Here is a 21,540-nt window from a genome sequence, read left to right as displayed (position 1 = left end):
CGCAATTGCTCTTCTGCGCTCTGATTACAAGAAGGAGGAGGACGGTGAGCAGCTGGCCACTCAACAGGGCAGGGACACAAAAAGCATAAGGAAAAATTCATGGCAGCGGTGGGATTCGAACCCACGCCCCCGAAGAGACCGGTACCTTAAACCAGCGCCTTAGACCCCTCGGCCACGCTACCGATACTCCAGGTGCTAACTTCCTCTACACGCAATTGCTCTTCCGCGCTCTGATTACAAGAAGGAGGAGGAGGAGTGTGCGCAGCTGGCCACTCAACAGGGCAGGGACACAAAAAGCATAAGGAAAAGTTCATGGCAGCGGTGGGATTCGAACCCACGCCCCCGAAGAGACTGGTGCCTTAAACCAGCGACTTAGACCGCTCGGCCACGCTACCGATACTCAAGGTGCTAACTTCCTCTCCACGCAATTGCTCTTCTGCGCTCTGATTACAAGAAGGAGGAAGAGGAGGGTGCGCAGCTGGCCACTCAACAGGGCAGGGACACAAAAAGCATAAGAAAAAATCATGGCAGCGGTGGGATTCGAACCCACGCCCCCGAAGAGACTGGTGCCTTAAATCAGCGCCTTAGACCGCTCGGCCACGCTACCTTTTTTTTTCTTCTTCTTTATTACCGACTTGGCCGGAAAAACGAAACACAAAAACACAATGACATGACAATAAAAGCACTGGTCAGTTTCTAGCTAGTGCACGATGATAAAATGGGTTAAATGATTTTAGTTGGTCGAGGACAGGCAACCACTCAGGTTGTGGAGCTCGCTGTCCGAAAACTTCCTGTGTGTACATGATGCTTTCAATGAAATACTGATGTGCAGGATGCACAACCGCATGCTCATGCCTGACATCCATTCGCGTGCGCCATAGGCTATGCATGCAGAGCAACATTAGCAGGTCGTAAGGCACTTCACCTGTTTCTGCACATGGTAGGAAGCGTATTCCAAAAGGCGTCAAAGGTAACTCTTTTTTCAGGGTGCGTTTCAAGACATCCCAAAGAAAGACAGCGTCATGACAATCGAGAAGGATATGCTCTATAGTTTCCACTTTTTTGCAAATTAGACATTCCACTGACCAAGGTACAAAAAGGCCTTTGCTCTGCAACCATGGCTTCACTGGGAGGGTTCCAGTATGCAATTGAAAAAAGAAAGAACGCACTGAAGGCTTCACTGGCATTCTTTTGACCCTTTTTTTTAGCCCATCGCGTTCGCGTCCAAAAAGATATGCACTGCGATAAACAGGCACTGGCAGAAACACATCGAGCAGGTCCTTGTACATCTTTTTCCTTGTTACAATGGCTAGATACTCATCGGAAAATTTTGACCGAAGAATAGGCACTGCTGCAACAACTTCTTGCAAGAAAGCACTTAACCCACTCCGACCTGCAGACATGAATGACACCACATAATCAGGCAGTGATTCTGACAATCGCACTTGTATAATAGTTCGCAGAAAATCTTTATCTTGACGCAAGAAAAAGAATCTAGTCACTATCTGCCTCAGAAATAAATTTGATAATCCTAGCCCCCCGTTCCGCACCTTATGGAACAGATTGCATCGGCTGGTACGTTCCCATGTTGACGACCAAATAAACGTTGCAAACACTCTGTGCAACCTTTGCACTGAAGTCCTTGGCAAAGTTAACGCTTGCAGAACATAGAAAATCCTTGCTATTAAAAACATGTTGCACACCGTAGCTCTTGCAAACATGGAAAAGTTGTGACCCCCCCATTTGCCTGTCTGAGCTTTGACTCGTTCGGTTTCATGGGCCCAATATTCTTTGCTTTCTGTGTAGTTGGTTAGCGGCACGCCGAGGTACTTTCCTGGCGTGTCTACCCACTTCATTCGACAGAATACTTCTGGCGTGGCCTGCCACTTTCCATGCCAAAAACCAAAACATTTCTGCCAGCTTATCGCACAGCCACTTGCATCGCAAAATTTTACGGCTTCTCTCACCACTTCTTGCACGCTTTCCTGGTCTCTGCAGAACACTGCTATATCATCTGCATATGCCAATACCTTCACTTCATTATGACAAAAGGCATAACCTCGAATGTTTTGCGTAGTTAACAGCTTTAAACAAAAGGGCTCCAGGTAAAGTGCAAAAAGCAGTGGAGAAAGAGGGCAACCCTGCCTCACTGACGACAAGACAGCAATACTATTACTCAGGCGCTTATTAAATATGAACCATGATGTACAGCCATTGTAAACCATCTTCACGCCATCAGTGATGATACATCCTACATTCACATGTTCCAACAGCGCGAACAAAATTTCATGTACAACTTTATCAAACGCCTTATGCAGGTCTAGTTGCATCATGGCGACACGACCCCCCGTTGCATCACAGCATTCAAGGACACACCTAGCTACGTGTATGTTAGTAAAAATGGTTCTGGCTTTTATGCCAAAGGTCTGGTGTGGGCCAACAAGGGTTTTAATTACTGTTTGGAGTCGTCCGGCTAGCACTTTCATATAAATTTTGTAGTCTACGTTAGTTAAGCTTATTGGGCGGTAACACTGAACTGACTGCAACCTACTCGGGTCGTCCGATTTTGGGATCAACACCACGTGGGAGGTTCGGAAAGACGGCGGAGTTAACTTTCTTTCATAACACTCGCTTATTACGCGTTGTAATGCTATTGCCATTTCTGTTTTCTGTTTTCATAGCCTTGTAAAGTGCGGCACCGAGACCGTCCGGCCCAGGCGACTTGTTTAAGCTCAGCTGGTGTATTGCAGCTTCGATTTCAGCTGCCGTTATGGGCTCCTCAAGTACATGCGCCAGGTCATCCTCGACTCTTGGCATTAGCGACAGGAATGCAGTTTTATAGTGTTCAACATCGGGCGTTTTAAGGCTGAACAAGTTTTCGTAATATTCCAGAAACGCCCTTTCAATCATCTCAGATTCGGAAGTTACGTCATTGCGATAACAAATTTCCTTTATCTCTTTCGAAACTGCATACTGTTTTTCGTCGCTGAGCGCCCTTTTTGTGGGCGTCTCCCCAAGCCAAAATCTTTCGCTGCGCGCCCTTATCACTGCACCTCGATATTTCGTTTCATCTATTAGTTCAAGCTTAGTTTTGGTCTCTTATTTCTTGTCTGTACAACCCCGGCTTGACGCCTTCCATGCTGAGCATGAAATCAAGCTCGGTACGAAGTTCCTTTTCTTGCTGTTTTTCCTTACGCTTTAAAACACATGCTCTTTCTATAGCGGCCACTTTCACGTCGCATTTAAATTGTTCCCATGTTTGTATGAAGTCTGACTCTTTTTCTAACAAGCTTTTGACTGAGTCTTTTAGTTTCTTGCTAAACTCCTCATCCTCCAAAAATGTGTCATTAAATTTCCATAATTCCCAACTAAACTTGACAGTCCTTTTCCTCTCCCCAAGTGTGACCACGACTAAAGAATGATCACTGAAGCTGACGTGCACAGTCTGGTACTGGGAACACAAGGGCGCAACCTCAGAAGAAACAAATTCTGTCCAGCCTTGCGTGACTAACGCCTTGAAAATGCGTGTACTGCGCTTGTTCAGAACCTTGCGTTATAATGCCAATGTCTTCCAATTCTGCTTCATTAATTATCTCAAACAGCAGCTCGGCACTCGTATCCTGCAGGGTTTTGTTCGTTGTTCTATTTTCAGGTCTACACGCACAGTTAAAATCTCCAAGCAATAGTACACACTTTTCTGTCAGCAGGAAAGGTTGAACACGGCGAAAAAAGCATCTCGTTCGGGAATTCTATTAGGTGCATACACACACACAGATCTCCACTCTACACCAGAAAAGTAAAAATCGCATGCTACAATCCAGCCACTTTCACATGAAAATACAGTTTCCACAGTGACTTTGCAGTTTCTAGTTAAAATCAGACACCCTCCCGACTTTCCTTTTGCATGGCACACGCAAACACTGAACTGTGCACGGTAAATTTCAGCCATCGCATCTGTCAACTCTTCGCTTTCATTTTTTGTCTCTTGAATAGCCAACAGATCGATTTCGTTTTCGAACAAGAGACGCTTAAGCTGATTTTGCCTCCTTCGCGCAGAAAGACCTCTCACGTTCAGTGTGGCAATACGCAAGCAACATGTTATTTGAGACGCCATCTAAATGGTTGGGATTCGCCGCTCTCGAAGTGACATCGGTTTGCAGCTCACCTCATCAAAGATCCTTCCAGTTTGCAAAGTACGGCGGTGTCAGCACTGAACCCGATCGAGAACCGGGTTACCAACACGAAGACCCTGCAAGGCACCTCCGCTAAGGCGGAGGGACACCCGACGAAGTCCTACGATCAGGAGGAATGTTCGGCTTGGGCTTGTAGGCCGCACGTCGAACATGAGGCGCTTTGGGAAGAGCTTCCTCATGGTCCGTCCCGTCGTAGCTCGTCGCCTTGTCATCAGCTTGGTCGTGCGTCCTCTTCGCTGGCAAAGTTGACGCCGCGGGCATCTCCGTGTCAACGTCCTTCTCGTCGGTCGATTCCAAAACCGTCTCAGCTGCACGTACCGCAGCATCATCTGCTTTTCCCGTGTCCGCCTCAGTTCTGGTGTCAGGCACAGGTGGTTCTTCTGAGTTGGCAGCCTCATGTTCCGTGGGAAGCGTTGCTTTTTCTGAGGCTATGCTTTTCGGTACTGCGTCTTCCCGACTCTCACGGGTCGCCTCTACTGCGTTGACTTCGACCATAATATGCTCCTCAGTAGTATCCCTACGACCAGGACCAGCTACGGTAGCATATGTTCGCACGCACTGGGCGTCGTCGTGGCCGAAGCGATGACAGAGCCCGCAACGTGGCACACGGCACTCCCGACGTATGTGTCCGGTGCCGCGGCACCTCAGGCAGAGCGGAGCTCTGCCAGGAACGTGGACGTGTGCGACGTCCTCTCCAACACGCAGCTGGTGCGGTAAGTCCTCGATGGTAACGCCCACCTTCCGCTTCAATGTCACTGAGCGCGTTGTAGACGACTTGTCGACGCAGCCTTTGACTCTCCACTTGTCCCGAGTTATGTCGGTCACTTTTCCAAAAGCCGCCAGAGCTGCCTTCACGTCGTCATCTTTCACGCCGTGTAGCAGCCAGAACAGCTTCAGCCTGACGCCCTGGTTGCATGGGTCAATGACCACACAGCGGTGGTCCTTGACGTTGAACGCTTCCGCCTGTAGCATTTTGTTTTTTCCTTCTTCATTGCAGAATGTCACGGCCCAAACATGATTCATCTGATAGGCCCCGAGGAAAACCACTTCCGGCAGCAATGACAGACGCTCAAGAGCGTCACGAAAGTTTTCAACACGGTATGGCCTGGCTTGGACGTCCCCGTGCAAAAAAAACAGTATGCAAAACGCTCGAACCTGTTGGCAAATGCGGCAAAATCAGCTGGTAGTCCTCGTTCGGTTTGATTGTACTCCTGATACCGCGGCCCGGCTGGGCCGCTAAATCCGCTCCTTGGGAGCCCATGATACACACTTCCGTCACGCTCGGTGGCCGGAAGTAGAATCCCTCTCGGCCACGCTACCGATACTCCAGGTGCTAACTTCCGCTCCACGCAATTGCTCTTCTGCGCTCTGATTACAAGAAGGAGGAGGGTGCGCAGCTGGCCACTCAACAGGACAGGGACACAAAAAGCATAAGGAAAAATTCATGGCAGCGGTGGGATTCCGAACCCACGCCCCCGAAGAGACTGGTGCCTTAAACCAGCGCCTTAGACCGCTCGGCCACGCTACCGATACTCCACGTGCTAACTTCCTCTCCACGCAATTGCTGTTCTGCGCTCTGATTACAAGAAGGAGGAGGGTGCGCAGCTGGCCACTCAACAGGGCAGGGACACAAAAAGCATAATGAAAAATTCATGGCAGCGGTGGGATCCGAACCCACGCCCCCGAAGAGACTGGTGCCTTAAACCAGCGCCTTAGACCGCTCGGCCACGCTACCGATACTCCAGCTGCTAACTTCCTCTCCACGCAATTGCTCTTCTGCGCTCTGATTACAAGAAGGAGGAGGAGGGGGTGCGCAGCTGGCCACTCAACAGGGCAGGGACACAAAAAGCATAAGGAAAAAATCATGGCAGCGGTGGGATTCGAACCCACGCCCCCGAAGAGACTGGTGCCTTAAACCAGCGCCTTAGACCGCTCGGCCACGCTTTTTTTTTTCTTTATTGCCTGTTAATACAGTGACAGGTCACACAAATGAATACATACATATATACTGAATAAGCACGTTAGCATGCGATGCGGGTATTTCAAAATTTCTTCAGACACACCAAGTCATCAAGGATGGTAACCCACTCAGGGGGTTCATTTTGTGCACGATACACTTCTCTAATATATGAAACACTTTCGATTAGGTTATCGCGCGTAGATCGCACATTGGCATCTGCGTGCCGAAAAGCCATTCTCGTCCTCCACAAGCTGTGGAGGCCCAGGACCATGAACATATCAAAAGGTATCCCTTGATCGCTTTCAACTGGCAGAAATCGTATTCCATATGGTGTTATGGGGAGATCTTTTTTTAGAGTGCGCTGCAAAATATCCCAGTGGAAGACTGCGTCCCAGCATTCAATGAAGGCATCTTCAATTGTTTCCGGCTTTTTACACAGTAAGCAATCGGTTGTCCAAGGCACGAATATTCCTTTCTGTTCCAGCCATACTTTAACGGGGAGTGTGTTTGTGTGCAACTGGAAGAAAAACGTTTTGGCCGCCGGTCTTAAAGGCATCCTTCTGACTCGCTTCAGTACATCTTTACCTGACCCTCCAGAGTACACCGTCCTATACAATGGGGTGGGCAGCATGCTGTCAACTAAGTCCGCGTACAGTTGTTTCTTTGTCACTGAGGACAAATGCTCCAAAGAAAAACGTGCACAAAGTATTCTAAAGGAAGCAACTACTTCTCGGTAGTAGCCGGTCACTCTTATACTGGCAACATTGGATGTGGAAACAGCAAACTCAGGCAGTGTTTTCGCCAATCTCGCCTGGATGACTGTACGGAGAAAATCGTTACTTTCATCTCGCAGGAAGAAGAATCGCGATACGATCTGTCGTATAAACAAGTGTGAGAGCCCTAGTCCACCATCGCGAACTTTGCGAAAAAGGTTTGTACGGCTGGTCCGCTCCCAAGTGGAGTTCCAGATAAAGACGGCAAACACTCGGTGCATCTTTTGCACATTTATACGAGGCATGAACAACACTTGCATCATATACCACACTTTGGCAATCAAAAAAACATTGCACGCTGCCGCGCGCGCGAACACCGATAATTCGCGACCCTGCCATCCTTTTGTTTTTTCCCTCAACTCTTCTGTTTGTTCACTCCAGAACTGCGTCGAGTCCCTATAGTGCTGAAGGGGCACCCCGAGATACCGTGCAGGCACTGAAGTCCACTCTATACCCGCGAAATTGGCGGGTGTCGTATTCCAGCTCCCATGCCATATTCCCACACTTTTTTCAAAGTTAATCTGGGCCCCAGTATAGCAACAGAAATTTCTGGCAATGCGCACAGCCTCTAGCACGCTTTCTCTGTCCTCGCAGAAGACTGCAACGTCATCTGCATAAGCCAGCATTTTAACTTCAGCGGCGTGCAGCCTAAAACCACGTATGTTTGCATCAAGGATGACTGCCCTACAGAAAGGTTCGAGGTATATGGCAAAAAGGAGAGGAGACAAGGGACATCCTTGCCTCACAGAGGAGCGGACTAGCACCTTTGAACTAAGGCACTTGTTGATGATAATCTGCATTGAACATTCTTCATAAGCCATTTTGACACCGTCTAAAATTATGCTCCCAACATTACAGTGCTGTAGTATACTGAAAAGCACCTGATGCGAGACCCGGTCAAAGGCCTTCGCAAGGTCAAGCTGTAACATGGCCACTCGACCCTCAAGGGCATCACAACATTCTAGTACACTTCTTGCGATGTGGGTGTTCGTTGAAATTGTGCGCTCTCTAATGCCGCACGTCTGATGTGGCCCTACTAGCTCTTTAATTACCACTTGTAATCGTCCAGCTAAGACTTTCATAAAAATTTTGTAGTCTGTATTGGTGAGAGATATCGGTCTATATGAGCCTACAAGAAGGAGCTTTTCCGGATCATCGGTTTTTGGAATCAGCACTGCGTGTGATGTACGAAATGAAGGAGGGACTTTTCTAAATTCATACGCTTCTGACAGAAGTTTATGCAAAATGCACGCCAATTCTTCACTGAAAGCTTTGTAAAAAGCTGCGCCTAGGCCATCCGGCCCTGGCGATTTGCCCGACGGCAGCTTCTCTATCGCTGTTTTGATCTCGCTCACACTTATTGGCATTTCTAGGCTGTCCTTAACATCGTCATCCAGTCTTGGCATTCCGATCATGAAATCGCTGTCGAAGCCTGGCTCGAGGCGTGTGACATTGCCGAACACATCGCGATAATGGTCAACAAAAGCATTCTCGATCACCGCGGGATCTGACGTCACTTCATTTTGGAAACGTATCTACTTGATCTCGTTTCTTGACGCCTGCCGTTTTCATCGCTCATTGCGCGCTTGTTTGGCACCTCACCCATCCATATCTTTTCACTCCGAGAACGTATGACTGCAGCCTTGTATCGCTCTGTATCGATAACTTCTAGTTCATGTCTCACTTTCTTCACGTTCTCAGCCAATTGATCGTGGTCAAAGTTTTGTACGTTTAAAAGAAATTCCAGTTCCCTTTGCAGCTCTTTTTGCTTCTGCAGTTCTTCGTGCTTCCGGCTGCTTCCTCTTTCGATTGCAATGAGCTTAACTTGGCTCTTAAATTCCTCCCATGCAGTCCGAAAGTTTTCATGCTTCATTGTCAGCATCTCTGTTAATTTTCCCTTAACTCTGCTTGAGAACAGTTCATCATCAAGAAGCTTTTCATTGAATTTCCACATGTCCCAGTTAAATCGTGTCGTCTTAGTTTTTTTCCCGAGTGCGAAGCTCACCAAGCTATGATCTGTGAATGATAGTGGTGTGACACTGTAACTGTTACATAGGGGCATCAAGTCTAGTGAAATATACACTCTGTCCAACCTTGCTCGGCTCTCTCTCTGATTGTGTGTGTACTGCGGAAGCATACCGCCAGTGAAGACTCGGCCCACATCTTCTAGGTTGTGCTCCTCAATTAGTGAGCTCAAAAGGAGAGCACTTTTGTCACGAACATGTGCACCTCTGAATCGATCCTCCGCAAAACACACACAGTTAAAATCACCGAGAAATATGACAAAGCGATCACACTTTAAGTACTGCTCCATGTACTCAAAAAATACCATTCGGTCATTCACATTGTTAGGAGCATAAACGCATATGATCCGCCACAAGGATTCAGAAAAAGAAAAATCTACAATAAGCATGCGGCCAGTTTGGCAAACAGTCATACTCTCTTCAATAATGCCAGCACTCTTCCGTATCATCAGTGCGCACCCGCCTGACATGCCATTAGCATGGCATACACACACACTATAATGCGCGGTAAAAGGCATCACCATGCGATCGGTCTGCTCTTGAGTCTCGACCTTAGTTTCTTGTATCGCGATGACATCGAGTTCCTTCTCCATACAGAGGCGACTAAGTTGATACTGTCGCCTACGTGCTCCAAGGCCACGAACATTCAAGGTGGCAACTCTTAATGCTGTCTCTAGTCTCAGAGCCATGTATCTTATAGAGCACACCGTTCGCACAGTACCTCTGGGTAACTACTGATATTAGCGCTTTGCAACAAGTAAGCAATTGGCAGCACAATTCCCACGCGTACCTTTGCGGTGTACGCAGCGGCTACTTCTGAAAAGGCGTCCATCTTTTGACGACGCTGGCCTGGACGCCCCAGTAGGCGCCACGTCCTACGGAGGCGGTGTTGCCGCCGGCCGTCTGTCCGGCGGAATGTTCGGTTTCGGACGGAAGGGCGCCCGACGGCCCACCGGTGCTTTCGGCGGGGGTTCATCGTTGCTCTCGTTGCCAAGGTTCTCGTGCTGGTTGTTGGCTGAGTCCCGTGACCTTTTTGTCGCCGCGTTGCTTACACCCGATTCTGCGACGTCCATCAAATCGCTTCCAGGTGCGTGTTTTGCTGCATCCACCTCGGTAGCGGCTGGTTCGGTGGCCAACTCCTTCACATTTTCATCGCTTGGCTTTTCCTCTTGAGTTTTCTGCTGAGTAAGTTGCACTGTAGCCGCGTTCGGTAGGCCAGCGCTATGCTCAGTCGGCATTACGGCCGTGTCCGACGGCCGACTCTCCGTGCGGGAGGCCTCAGCGACGTCAGCCTCGTCCATGAAAAGGTCCGCCACGTCTTCCTTGGGCGCCGGTCCTGTTACCGACGCGTACGTCCTTTCACACTGCGCTTCGTCATGGCCGTAGCGACGACAAAGCGTACATTTCGGGACGCGGCAGTCACGTCGAACATGACCGGTGTTTCGGCATTTCAAGCACAACGGTGCTCTGCCAGGGACAACAACCAAGGTCTGCTCACCGGCGATACGAAGTTGGTGGGGCAGGTCTTCCACGGTGAGACCCGTCCGCAGAACCAAGGACACCACTCGCGTTGACGATTTTTCTTGCACGCCGTGAACACGCCATTTCTCCCGGCAAACGTCAATCACCTTTCCGTAAGGTGAGAGGGCTGTCCGTATGTCGTCGTCAGGCATGTTGTACAGCATCCAATGCAGCTTCAATTGCACCGCCTGGTTGGCTGGGTCGACCACAATACAGCGATGCTCCTTCACTTTCATGTTCTTGACGCTTGCCAGCCTCTTGACGCCTTCGTCGCTCTTGAAGGTGATTGCCCAAACGTGGCTCATCTGATACGCCCCAAGGGCGATAACATCGGGCAGTAGGCCTAAGCCCGCCAGCGCATCGCGGAAGTGCTCCACGCGATACGGCCTGGCCCGCACATCAGCATGCAAAAACAACGTATTTAAAACAATACGGCCTGTCGGCAGTTGAGGCAGCAACACTTCATATTCCGGGTCTTCAGTATCAAAAATCCTGTTACCGCGGCCCTGCTGGGCCGCTGAAGCCGCTCCTACGGAGCCCTGCATCCTGCGTCCGTTCACGAGCGTGGCCGGAAGCAGAATCCTCGGCCGCGCTACCGATACTCCAGCTGCTAACTTCCTTTCCACGCAATTGCTCTTCTGCGCTCTGATTACAAGAAGGAGGAGGAGGGGGTGCGCAGCTGGCCACTCAACAGGGCAGGGACACAAAAAGCATAAGGAAAAAATCATGGCAGCGGTGGGATTCGAACCCACGCCCCCGAAGAGACTGGTGCCTTAAACCAGCGCCTTAGACCGCTCGGCCACGCTACCGATACTCCAGCTGCTAACTTCCTCTCCACGCAATTGCTCTTCTGCGCTCTGATTACAAGAAAGAGGAGGAGGAGGGTGCGCAGCTGGCCACTCAACAGGGCAAGGACACAAAAAGCATAAGGAAAAATTCATGGCAGCGGTGGGATTTGAACCCACGCCCCCGAAGAGACTGGTGCCTTAAACCAGCGCCTTAGACCGCTCGGCCACGCTACCTTTTAGAGCGCAGCTCTTTGGCGTCCGTTCCTGGGTTTTGCGTCGTCGTCGTCGTTGTCGTCGGCCTCGTAACCAGCTCCGCCCCCCTTTCATCCCCCCAGCGCTAGCAGCGACCGACTGATACCGCTGGATGCCGCTGACGCCGCTAGAGAGTCAAGATAACGTGACTGCATAGAACACCGTCGCCGCCATGCAGAAAGAGGAGGAAAGGGTCCCCCCCCCCCCCTGTTCTTGTGTGGCGGATAGGGTGCTCTTCAGTTGCCGACGCGCCGGTTATTTCACGTAGGCCCCGGCACGTCGACGAATACGTGACCACCTTCCCACGGCTAGACCTGGTTCTTAGCGCTGCGGAAGCGAGGGTATCATATTGTTTGTGTCGTCATCGGCGGCGTTGTCCCTGAAACCAACTCCGCAGCTGGGGTTGACTCACTATCGAAAAGGTGAAACAGCTTATTTGCTGCGCTCAAATTTCGCATTAGGAAGTAACGTAATCGTCGGTAATTTTTTTTTCTTTATTGCCGGGCTCCGACACGGTACACAAACACAAAAGGAAATTTACATTGTACCCCTTTCAGGTGGTACTCACACTCAACCGTCTGCTGCAGGCATTGTCATGCTAAAAGTCCTTTAAGGACACCAAGGGCTCTACCCTCGAGAGCCACTCAGGAACGTGAGCACCCGTTTTCTGTATTTCAACAAACCAGTGCACACTCTCGCGGAAGTAAATTCGTGCAGGCCTCGCATCCGGTTCACAGTGGTATCCAGCCATTCGTGAGCGCCAAATAGCGTGGAGGCCCAGCAGCAGTATTGCATCATAAGGCACTCCCTCTTCGTTCTGTAGAGGGAGATACCGTATTCCATACGTGTCTAGAGGCAAGTCTTTCTTCAGCGTGCTTTGCAAGACGTCCCAGAAGTAGACGCCTTCCCAGCAGTGCAAGAATGCATGATCAATTGTCTCTGGCTTCTTACATATCAGAGAATCTGAACCCCAAGGAAGAAACATTCCCTTTTTCTCCATAAATGCTTTGACGGCCAGTGTTTCTGTGTGTAATCTGAAAAAGAAGCTTTTGGCTGCTGCTGGTACCTGCATTTTCTTCACCCTCTTCAACACATTACCGCCCTGGCCTCCACGGTATGTGGCCCTGTACAATGGTTCAGGCAGAACAACATCTCGTAAATCCCGATAGAGTGTTTCCTTTTTTACAGTCGAGAGGTACTGCTGCGAAAAACGAGCAGCTAGAAATCTAACACTCATAACCACTTCTCTGGTGTATCCAAAAATACGACCTTGAATGTTATCTGTTCCAACAATCCATTCCGGTAATGCATGGCCCAGCCTTACTTGACAGATTGTGCGCAAGAACAGGTCACTCGCGTCTCGAAAGAATAAAAATCTGCTGACAATTTGGCGCAAAAACAGATGGCCGAGCCCTAGTCCTCCGTCTTTTACACTTCTGAACAAATTTGTCCGGCTGCATCGTTCCCAGCTCGAGGCCCAGACAAACACTGCAAAGATGCGGTGCAGTTTCTGCACGTTAACTCGAGAACAGTGCAGTACCTGCATCACGTACCACAACTTGCTGATGAAGAATAAGTTGCACACTGTAGCTCTGGCAAATGTAGATAACCTAGCCCCTTTCCACTTGTCAGTTTTTGCACGTGTGTCTTCCAGCTGCCTTTTCCAATGCGGTTCGCTATCTCGATAACATTCCAGTGGGACACCTAAATACTTCACTGAGGTTGTTACCCAGGACACATTCGCAAAGTTAACAGGAGTGGTTGGCCACTCACCATGCCAGAAGCCAATACATTTGGCCCAGTTGACTCGACTTCCTGTCGATTGACTATGCTCTCATAATCAGTAGCGAAAACAGCTACGTTATCCGCATAAGCCAGCAACTTAATTTCTGTCGCTTGTAACTTAAAACCTTGAATACCGTCATTCTGTATTATGCTCAAACACAGGGATTCTATGTATACCCCAAACAAAAGAGGGCTTAGGGGGCAGCCTTGGCGCACCGAACGCTTCACGCTTATGGGGGCCCCCAAACTCTTATTTACTATTAGTCTCGTTGTGCAGTTTCGGTACGCCATGGCCACTCCCTTCCTGATGACTGACCCGACATTCACGTGATCCAAAATTAAAAACAAAAGTTCATGTGCCACGCAGTCAAACGCTTTTTCCAGGTCTAACTGAAGGATAGCAACAGGACTGTTCGTAATATGACAACACTCAAGAACACATCTTGCTTTATGAATATTAGACACAATAGAACGACCTTTGATGCCGCACGTCTGATGAGAACCAACTATCACATTCATTACGCTTTGTAACCGCCTTGCTAGCACCTTCATGAATATCTTGTAGTCCACGTTCGTAAGTGAAATCGGCCTGTAGGCTGTAACATGCTTTAACTTTTCACTATCTTCCGTTTTCGGAATTAGGACAGTGTAAGATACGCCAAAGGAAGGAGGTAGGGCTTTTAATTCATATGCGTCATTAAAGAGTACCGTTAACAAAGGGGAAATGTCTTGCTTAAAGGCTTTATAGAAAGCCGCACTTAAACCGTCTGGTCCAGGCGACTTACCCGAGTTTAAATTTCCTATTGCTGTTTGCACTTCGGATTCAGTAATTGGTGCCTCTAATCTCTGTTTCTGTTCGTTATCTAACCTTGGCATCGCTCCTAGAAACCTTCCCTTGAATGTGTCGATGTCTACGTCGTGTTTTGCGAAAAGCGCCTGATAGAATTCAGCAAAAGCTTGCTTTATATGCGTTTCGTCATCTGCTACGACACCTCCCCATTCAATTTTATCAATCCTATTGCGCTCAGCCCGTACTTTTTCCATGCCCAATGCTCGTTTTGTTGGTGTTTCACCGAAAACCGCCTCTTCGGCTCTCGCACGCACCGGCCCACCGCGATAACGCTCTTGTTCCATAACTTCAAGCTTTTGTTTAATTTTCTTTACGTCCTCAATCCACTTACCAGGAGCTTTACTCTCCTGCTCAATTAGTTTCCGCAGCAGTTCTCTTAAATCCTTTTCCTTTATTTTTTCCTCTTTTTTCAAGCAGCTAGCCTTTTCAATTGCGTATATTTTAATTTGCTGCTTACATAGTTCCCACTGCTCCCATAACTTTTGTCTTGAATTTGGCTCTACTTTGCCAATTTCTTCTTTTATATTGTCACAAAAACGTTCACACTTTAACAGCTTATCACTAAATTTCCACAAGTCCCAATTAAAAGCATTGTCCCGTTTTGCTGTTCCTATCCTACACTGTACCAAACAGTGGTCCGAGAAGGACACAGGTTCAACCTTGTAATTGTTGCATTTTGGCAGCAGGTCTACCGCCATATAAATACGGTCTAGACGTGCGTGACTCGTACGCTGAAAGTGCGTGAATTGCACATCCCGCTCACCCTCTAAACAGTCAGCCACATCTTCAATATTCCATTTTTTCACTAACTCGGACAGTCTTTCGGTACTTATGTCTCTGAATATTCTATCACTTGTTTTGTCACGCGCAGCCAAGACACAGTTGAAATCACCCATGACGATCATTTGCCTTTCGACAGTGAAGTACTCCTCAACTTTTCCAAAAAAGGCTGCAATCTCGTCAACTTTGTTAGGTGCGTAAAGGCAGATCATTCTCCACTCCACATTCATGTAAGCATAATCAAGCACAATAAATCGTCCATGAGAACATGTTGCATAAGCCTGAACAACCAGGCCCGGCAGCTTTTTGACGAAGAGCACACACCCAGCCGACGTTCCAACTGCATGAGCCACTACTGCGTAATACCTACACGTGAAACGCTGCACCATGCTCCCGGTCTCTTCCTCCCCGTCTACTTTAGTTTCTTGTACCGCCAACAGGTCAATGTCACAGTCTGTTATAAGTCGATATACTTGACTCTGTTTTCTTTTCCCCGCCAACCCCCTTGCATTAAGTGTGGCTATTTTCAGACAACATAGCGGAGCCATTTCGACAAAAAGGTGTAGAGACCGATAGCATGGCGCTTACCTCTCCCGTCCAGCGTATCGCTAGACGCTTTGTGTGACGCCAGGGTCCTCAGGTCGGTCGCCGTGGCCTTGCCGCAAAGGTTAACTTGCGGCGACTCGTCTTTCAGATGAAATGTTGGGGCGCGGCTTGAATGCAGGCCTTCGCAGCTTTCGTTGGAGGCTCCTCTGCAGTGGTGGTAGTATCGTTGGTCCCTTCGTTGAGAATCAGATTGTGAGGGCGCTTGACGGGAGCACTAACGGTCGCCATGCGGCTGTCGCCGTCATCCCTGCCCTCGTCGCTGCACATAGGTTCGGGCACCTCGGTTTTTGAAGCACCTGCAGATCCGCCGTCCCCTGCCGTTTCGGTCGCCGCGGCGCCTGGAAGTTCAGGCTCCTTCCCTTGGTCGCTGGGCGTCTCGGTGTCCTCCGCGGAAGCAGGTGAGGAGACGGTGGCTGCTGCTACCTTCTCCGCTCCCCCTGCCCCCTTAGCCGCCTCCTCAGCTTCAGCGGCATCCATTTGCAGCTCCGCCTTTTCGTCCTCCAACGCAGCTCCCGTGGCCGATGCGTAGGTGCGAATGCAATCCGCCTCACCATGACCGAATCGCTTACATTTCTGACAGCGAGGAATTTTGCATTCCCGCCGTACGTGTCCAATGCCGCGACAGCGCAGACATTGCATTGGCCTACCAGGCACAACCACAAGCGCAAGCTCTCCCGCCACCCTCAGCTGATGAGGAATGTCTTCGACTGTTACGCCTGGCTTCATCTTCAATAAAACAGTCCTTGTAGTAGAGGCCTTTTCAGTCATTCCTTGAACTCGCCACCTTTCGCGGGTCACTGCGGGGATCTTTCCGAACGCTGCAAATGCCGTTCTGATGTCCTCGTCATCGACGCCGGGCAGCATCCAATGCAGCCGTAGTTTGACGTGCTGGTCCTCAGGGTCGATGATCATACACCGGCCCCCTTTCACTTGCATTTCCTTCATGGCGAGCAGCCGCTTGGTTGCCTCGGGAGTGCTGAGGGTCACCGCCCATACGTGGTTAACCTGGTACGCCCCCACCGCTATCACGTCAGGGAGAGTTCCGTTCTTGACCAGGGCATCACGGAAGTCTTCGACTTTGAAAGGCCGCCGTCGCACATCGCCATGAAGAAAAACAGTGTTTAACACCAGCCGTCCGGTAGGCAAAGTTGGCAAAAGAACCTGATACTCGTTATCAGCAGTTTCAGCAATCCTGTTTCCGCGGCCGGCACGGGCCGCAATCGCTGCTCCAGTGGAGCCCATTCTACAAGCGTCCGTCACGCTCGGTGGCCGGAAGTAGAATGCTCGGCTACGCTACCGTTGCTCCAGCTGCTAACTTCTTCTCCACGCAATTGCTCTTCTGCGCTCGGATTACAAGAAGGAGGAGGAGGAGGGTGCGCAGCTGGCATTGTGTCACCATGTGCCAACAGTACCCATGGCACATTCCATGGGTATTGCTGCGATGATATTTTGGTAGCTCAAATTCGGGCGCAAATAGGGTTAGCCATTAATGTATTTCATATTTCGTGTTTTTTAGGGTAATTTTCTTCCAGCAAAACACAGTTAAGTATTAACACTTGTGTTGTTTTTAAGTGTGCGAGCAGTTAAAGTGGTCTTTCCCGCATTTCTGTGTTCTGTGTTCGTCTGTTTTTTTTTTTTTTTGTCTCTTTGGCTGTCCGTTTGTCTCAAGCCTGTTTCGTGGCAAACTGCTCGCCCACCCTCCACTCTGTGGGCAGGTGAGCAGCCTGCCAATTGTGTTAGGCGGCAGCTCAGTCCTAAGAGGCTGCTCGGAAAGAGCAACCAGAGTCACAACCCAACCCAAGCAACCCAAGTCCTCCCGGTGGGACACTTGCCATAGAAGTTTAGTGGTGCATGTCTCGAGCGCTTCGCAACTGCGCCAAGAGTTGTAGAAGACTACCGGGGATCTAGGAATGTAGACAATGACCAATTCCGTATATATGGACATTAACTCATTATCGCTATCCGAACAGCTGCTATCCGTGAACAGTGGATCTGAACACCGGAAACGAAGTGAAAACAGAACTGCTAGCAGACCTAACTCGCATTTGGCCTAAGTACTCAAATCGACCAAAATTATTATTTTTTTTAACATAGAATACACCATGCCTAGATCATTATTTTCTTAACTGTATTGGCGTGGACGATGCACAGAAAGATTCGTTATGAAGATCACATATTTGTTTCTTTTTTTTTCTCACATGTGTTGGAATTATTTCACCGCGTGCATATGTCCACCGCAGCACTTTGTACGGTGTGAAGGTATTCATCCCGTAACAGTGATCATTTTAAAACACAATAGCTTTAGAGCAGGACGTCGTTAGCTACGAATGATTTGACACTATGATGCCTATAAGACACACGGTCAGTACCCGTCTTCTCGCCCCCATATTAAGCCGCTGAACGAATAAAAAGCGTAAAAAGAGATTTTTAAAAAGCATTAAGGTACAAACAGTACCGAAATGTGCTCAGGATATACGCCAGTTTGAGTGCAGTGAAGCTTTATGTACTGGCAAACTACATACCTTAGGAGGTGCATTTTAGGTAAAAATCGGTACAACTCGATTGTCAGGAAATCTATTCGAGGAGCAAAAAAATTAATTGTTCTTGTGCTTATTTCTGTTTAAATTGTGTTTATTTTTACGTTTGTAGATTGTTTCTGTTTCTCAATAGGCCCCCGTTCTTAATAATTATCTTTTACATAATCTTGATCTTTCAAAATATTGGCTGAAGGCTTAGCTTGCTTAAGCCTGGCTGATTGCGAAAGCAATAACACCTGGCTGCGCTTGGTTCTGCTGGTAGTTTCGTTTCTCGAATTGACGCGTAGCAGACTCGAACTCGCCAACTCTTATCTCTTGTTCTTCACGTCGCTGAGCCACGATGTCACCGTCTCGAATCACCACAATGCCCTGCTCTTTCTTCTTGGCTGTATACTGCAATCTTCTTTTAGCAAGCCGCTCTGCTTTCTGTTCCGGCGTTTCTTCCGCACGCCGTTTTCTTCTCTTGCGATTATATCGTTCCGCACTACTCATAGATTCTTCTTCGGCATTCAGTAAAATTAATTTAATTAGGAATTAATTTGATTATTAATTAGTTGAATTTTATTTAATTAAATAACTATTGAATTAATTAAATTAATGAACTAATCCTTTCCCAGCGAGCGCCCTCATGCGGCGGGCCGAGGAGGCCGTCACGTGGTAGCCGCCGCGCCGAGCGAAGGAACGACTACGGCCGAAGAGACGAGTTGGGGCCCCTGCTCTCCACTGGTCGTGACGTCACGCTGTCACGTGGTCGTGCGCCGGAGCGAAGGAACGACCTCCACCGACGGCAGAAAAGTGCTAGCAGTATTGCTTTCGCAATAAAAATTGGCAGTGGTTAGCTCTGGTTAAGCCTGGAGGATTGCGAAAGCAACGAGGTGAGATAGAGAGGCGATGGAGAGCGCGCGGCAGCGGCCCCGGTGCGCCAGCTATGCGCCGCTACTGCGCATGCGCAACTGGTGAGCGCGGTGGCGGGACCTCTGAGTCACCCGCGCCGCGACGGCGGCGGCGCGCTAGCTGTGCGCCGTGTGACGTCACTGCTCCTCGCGCATGCCCAGTATGGCCTTTCGTCAGCTCCGCGAAATGGCTCGGCGACTAGCGTAGTGCTGGTTTCGCAACAAAAAGGGACATCAAAGACTTGAAAGATTTCAGACCTATCAATTTTGCTGTCCGTTGTCTGCAAGTTATTTACTGTGGTAATCGCTAACAGGATAACAGAACCTGAGGCTTCAGGCAACCAAACAACTAGGCTGGATTCCTAAAGCTAGTCGACAATGGACCATATTCAGACCATCTATCAGGTGTAAGACAGATGCGCGCAGAATATACGCCCTTTTGTACAGCCTTCATTGATGAAGAGAATGCATTTGACTCAATCAAAGCTTCAACAGCAACGCAAGCGATACGGAACCACGGTGCTAAGCCAGCATATGCGAAGCTACTGGAAAATGTCTGGAGCAATTGCCCAGTCACCGTAGTCCTCCAGAGAGAAAGAATAAAATCCCAGTAAGGAAAGGTGTTAGGCATGGAGACATGATCTCCCCATTACCGCCTGCTTACACCGCGTGTTTGCAGGAGGTATTCAGAGGCCTTGTTTGGAGAACAGCTGTCTTAACTGACGTTGCACAGCACACGCATAGAAGTTACGAAGTGCCTAAAGATACGTCTGATAGACCCAATTTTTACTAATTTAAGGTACGGCGGACGTCGCTGTATGCCCATGGCTTTTGTCACGTCCAAAGTATGCCCGTCACGTGGCTTTCTGCGTGCTCTCCAACGAAGCCCGTATGCAAATACGTTACACGCTTATATTCGCTACTCTCGAGAAGCTGCAAAGATAAGTTCGATCGCCCATTCTTACATCTCCATCGGCGACTTGATCGCCGGCTGCGCGCGGCGAGCGGTTGCATGCGGTTGCGGCAGGCGACGCGACGTACGCCAGCAAAGAGACGCATTCGCGCGGTGCCTCCGCTTCGCACCTGTAATAAACAGTCTGTGATCGGTCATTTCTACGTGCTCATAATTTAAAAGCATTTGCGCTGTCTGCAATTCTGCACCGAACCCTTAAGTGCACGGATACGTGCTGGGGATCCAGCATCCGTAGACATACCATACCCAACATGCATCTCACCGTGCAGAATACCCATCAGTAATACGTGGTGACTAGAGATGTGAAGGCCTGAAAAAAACACTCCAATTTTGGAAAAAAAACCGGCTTTTTGGTTTTTTTAAGACGACAAAAAACGGAAAGAAACATCGAAAATTTCACAATGCAATTTCAAGGTTTTATGATTGCTTGCTTTTATTTCACGTTTTTGTTTTTGCTTGGAAAACCATTACAGCGCGCATCGTTGAACGATTGGAGAGCAGTCGTCATCGCCGGTGTCAGGTAGTGCTTTTAAAGCGTTCGTGCTACGAGTACGCGGGTTGAAGGCCAAGGCACATATAAGGTCCAGGTTTGACTTAAAAACACACTAATACTTGAACTAACGGCTGAAGTAGAACAAAGTGGCTGCGAATTCTACAGCGCTACACACGTGGCATAAATAGCATAGACTGCTGTGCACGTAAGCGGTTTTAGCCGAATACAAGCCTAGCTTCTTGTTTTACTATGTAGCAGAGTACAAGACATCCGCAGGGATTTGGTCCAGGACAGGGGTCTTCAGCGAAGCACGTGGCCCAATCTACCTGGTGGCAAGGCCTTTGCAAAATCCAGCCGCTAACTCGTCTGGGTTGCCGACTGCTGCAGATACCACCATCATCCGCCAGCTGCGAACGAAACTGGTCCCGTTTAGGAAACGTCCATACAAAGATTCGCTACAGGCTTTCAGGGGAACGCGTTCGAAGCTTGTGTATGTGCAGTCAAACCTAGCTGTGGAAGCTTCAATCCATGCTGCTGCGCGTAGTGCCGCATCCAGCGACAGTGACTCTGAGTCCGTTATGAAGTGACTTATAGATCAGTTTTCGTGTTCCCTTTCTCGGTGCAACAGAACAAGAAGTTCGTTCCACAAATATGATATTCGTATCTTCATATTCGCCTGAAGTGCAAATCGTTATTTATCTTCTCAGTGCAATAGAACAAGAAGTTCGTTTCACAATATGACATCTATAACTGCATATTCGACTGAACATCAGAGCATTATTATTGATCGTTGTGCTGTTGCAAATAAATCTGTTTTTGTCACGTTTTGGAAAATTTGCAATTATTCATGAAAGAAACCCTGAAAAAAAAAAACGGTTTTTTTTTTCATGCCATTCAAAACTTCTTGAAATTTTACATCTCTAGTGGTGACCGAAAAGATATGTAGTGCTAGCCCGTCTTCACCGGCAAATAGAGCAAATAGGATGCTTATCATTAAATATTTTGCATTGGAACTCACACCCATGGCAAAAAAAAAGCATATAACGCAGTTAAACGTAGTATAAAAACGTATAAAACGGAAAAATGGATAAACGTATGAAACGGATAAAGTG

The 21,540-nt window shown here is 48.7% G+C and overlaps 1 protein-coding gene, 7 non-coding genes and 1 pseudogene across 8 annotated transcripts; all 9 read right to left on the bottom strand.

Annotated features, from left to right (window-relative positions):
* Window positions 1-100: 100 nt before the first annotated feature.
* Window positions 101-182, bottom strand: TRNAL-AAG (transfer RNA leucine (anticodon AAG)). The gene has a single exon. It is a non-coding gene; the product is annotated as a tRNA-Leu (tRNA).
* A 131-nt stretch (window positions 183-313) lies between these two features.
* On the bottom strand, window positions 314-395 carry TRNAL-AAG (transfer RNA leucine (anticodon AAG)). The gene has a single exon. It is a non-coding gene; the product is annotated as a tRNA-Leu (tRNA).
* A 130-nt stretch (window positions 396-525) lies between these two features.
* Window positions 526-607, bottom strand: TRNAL-AAG (transfer RNA leucine (anticodon AAG)). Its single transcript has one exon. It is a non-coding gene; the product is annotated as a tRNA-Leu (tRNA).
* Window positions 608-5,638: 5,031 nt separating this feature from the next.
* On the bottom strand, window positions 5,639-5,721 carry TRNAL-AAG (transfer RNA leucine (anticodon AAG)). The gene has a single exon. It is a non-coding gene; the product is annotated as a tRNA-Leu (tRNA).
* A 125-nt stretch (window positions 5,722-5,846) lies between these two features.
* Window positions 5,847-5,928, bottom strand: TRNAL-AAG (transfer RNA leucine (anticodon AAG)). Its single transcript has one exon. It is a non-coding gene; the product is annotated as a tRNA-Leu (tRNA).
* Window positions 5,929-9,732: 3,804 nt separating this feature from the next.
* On the bottom strand, window positions 9,733-11,016 carry LOC149344034 (uncharacterized). The gene has a single exon (XM_089547131.1). The coding sequence runs from the start codon at window positions 11,014-11,016 to the stop codon at window positions 9,826-9,828; it is 1,191 nt and encodes a 396-aa protein (XP_089403257.1). The 3' UTR covers window positions 9,733-9,825.
* A 182-nt stretch (window positions 11,017-11,198) lies between these two features.
* Window positions 11,199-11,280, bottom strand: TRNAL-AAG (transfer RNA leucine (anticodon AAG)). The gene has a single exon. It is a non-coding gene; the product is annotated as a tRNA-Leu (tRNA).
* A 131-nt stretch (window positions 11,281-11,411) lies between these two features.
* Window positions 11,412-11,493, bottom strand: TRNAL-AAG (transfer RNA leucine (anticodon AAG)). Its single transcript has one exon. It is a non-coding gene; the product is annotated as a tRNA-Leu (tRNA).
* Window positions 11,494-15,534: 4,041 nt separating this feature from the next.
* On the bottom strand, window positions 15,535-16,444 carry LOC149344031 (uncharacterized; annotated as a pseudogene).
* Between the last annotated feature and the right edge of the window lie 5,096 nt (window positions 16,445-21,540).

Source organism: Amblyomma mixtum, chromosome 5, assembly GCF_055824585.1.
Source record: "Amblyomma mixtum isolate Tamu chromosome 5, ASM5582458v1, whole genome shotgun sequence".
Classification (NCBI taxonomy): domain Eukaryota; kingdom Metazoa; phylum Arthropoda; class Arachnida; order Ixodida; family Ixodidae; genus Amblyomma; species Amblyomma mixtum.
The sequence above is the reverse complement of the archived record's forward strand: the minus strand, read 5'-3'. Positions and strand labels throughout refer to the sequence as shown.

Coding starts and splice junctions, on each gene's coding strand:
- LOC149344034 (XM_089547131.1), bottom strand. CDS start 11,016: ATGCAGGGCTCCGTAGGAGCGGCTTCAGCGGCCCAGCAGGGCCGCGGT.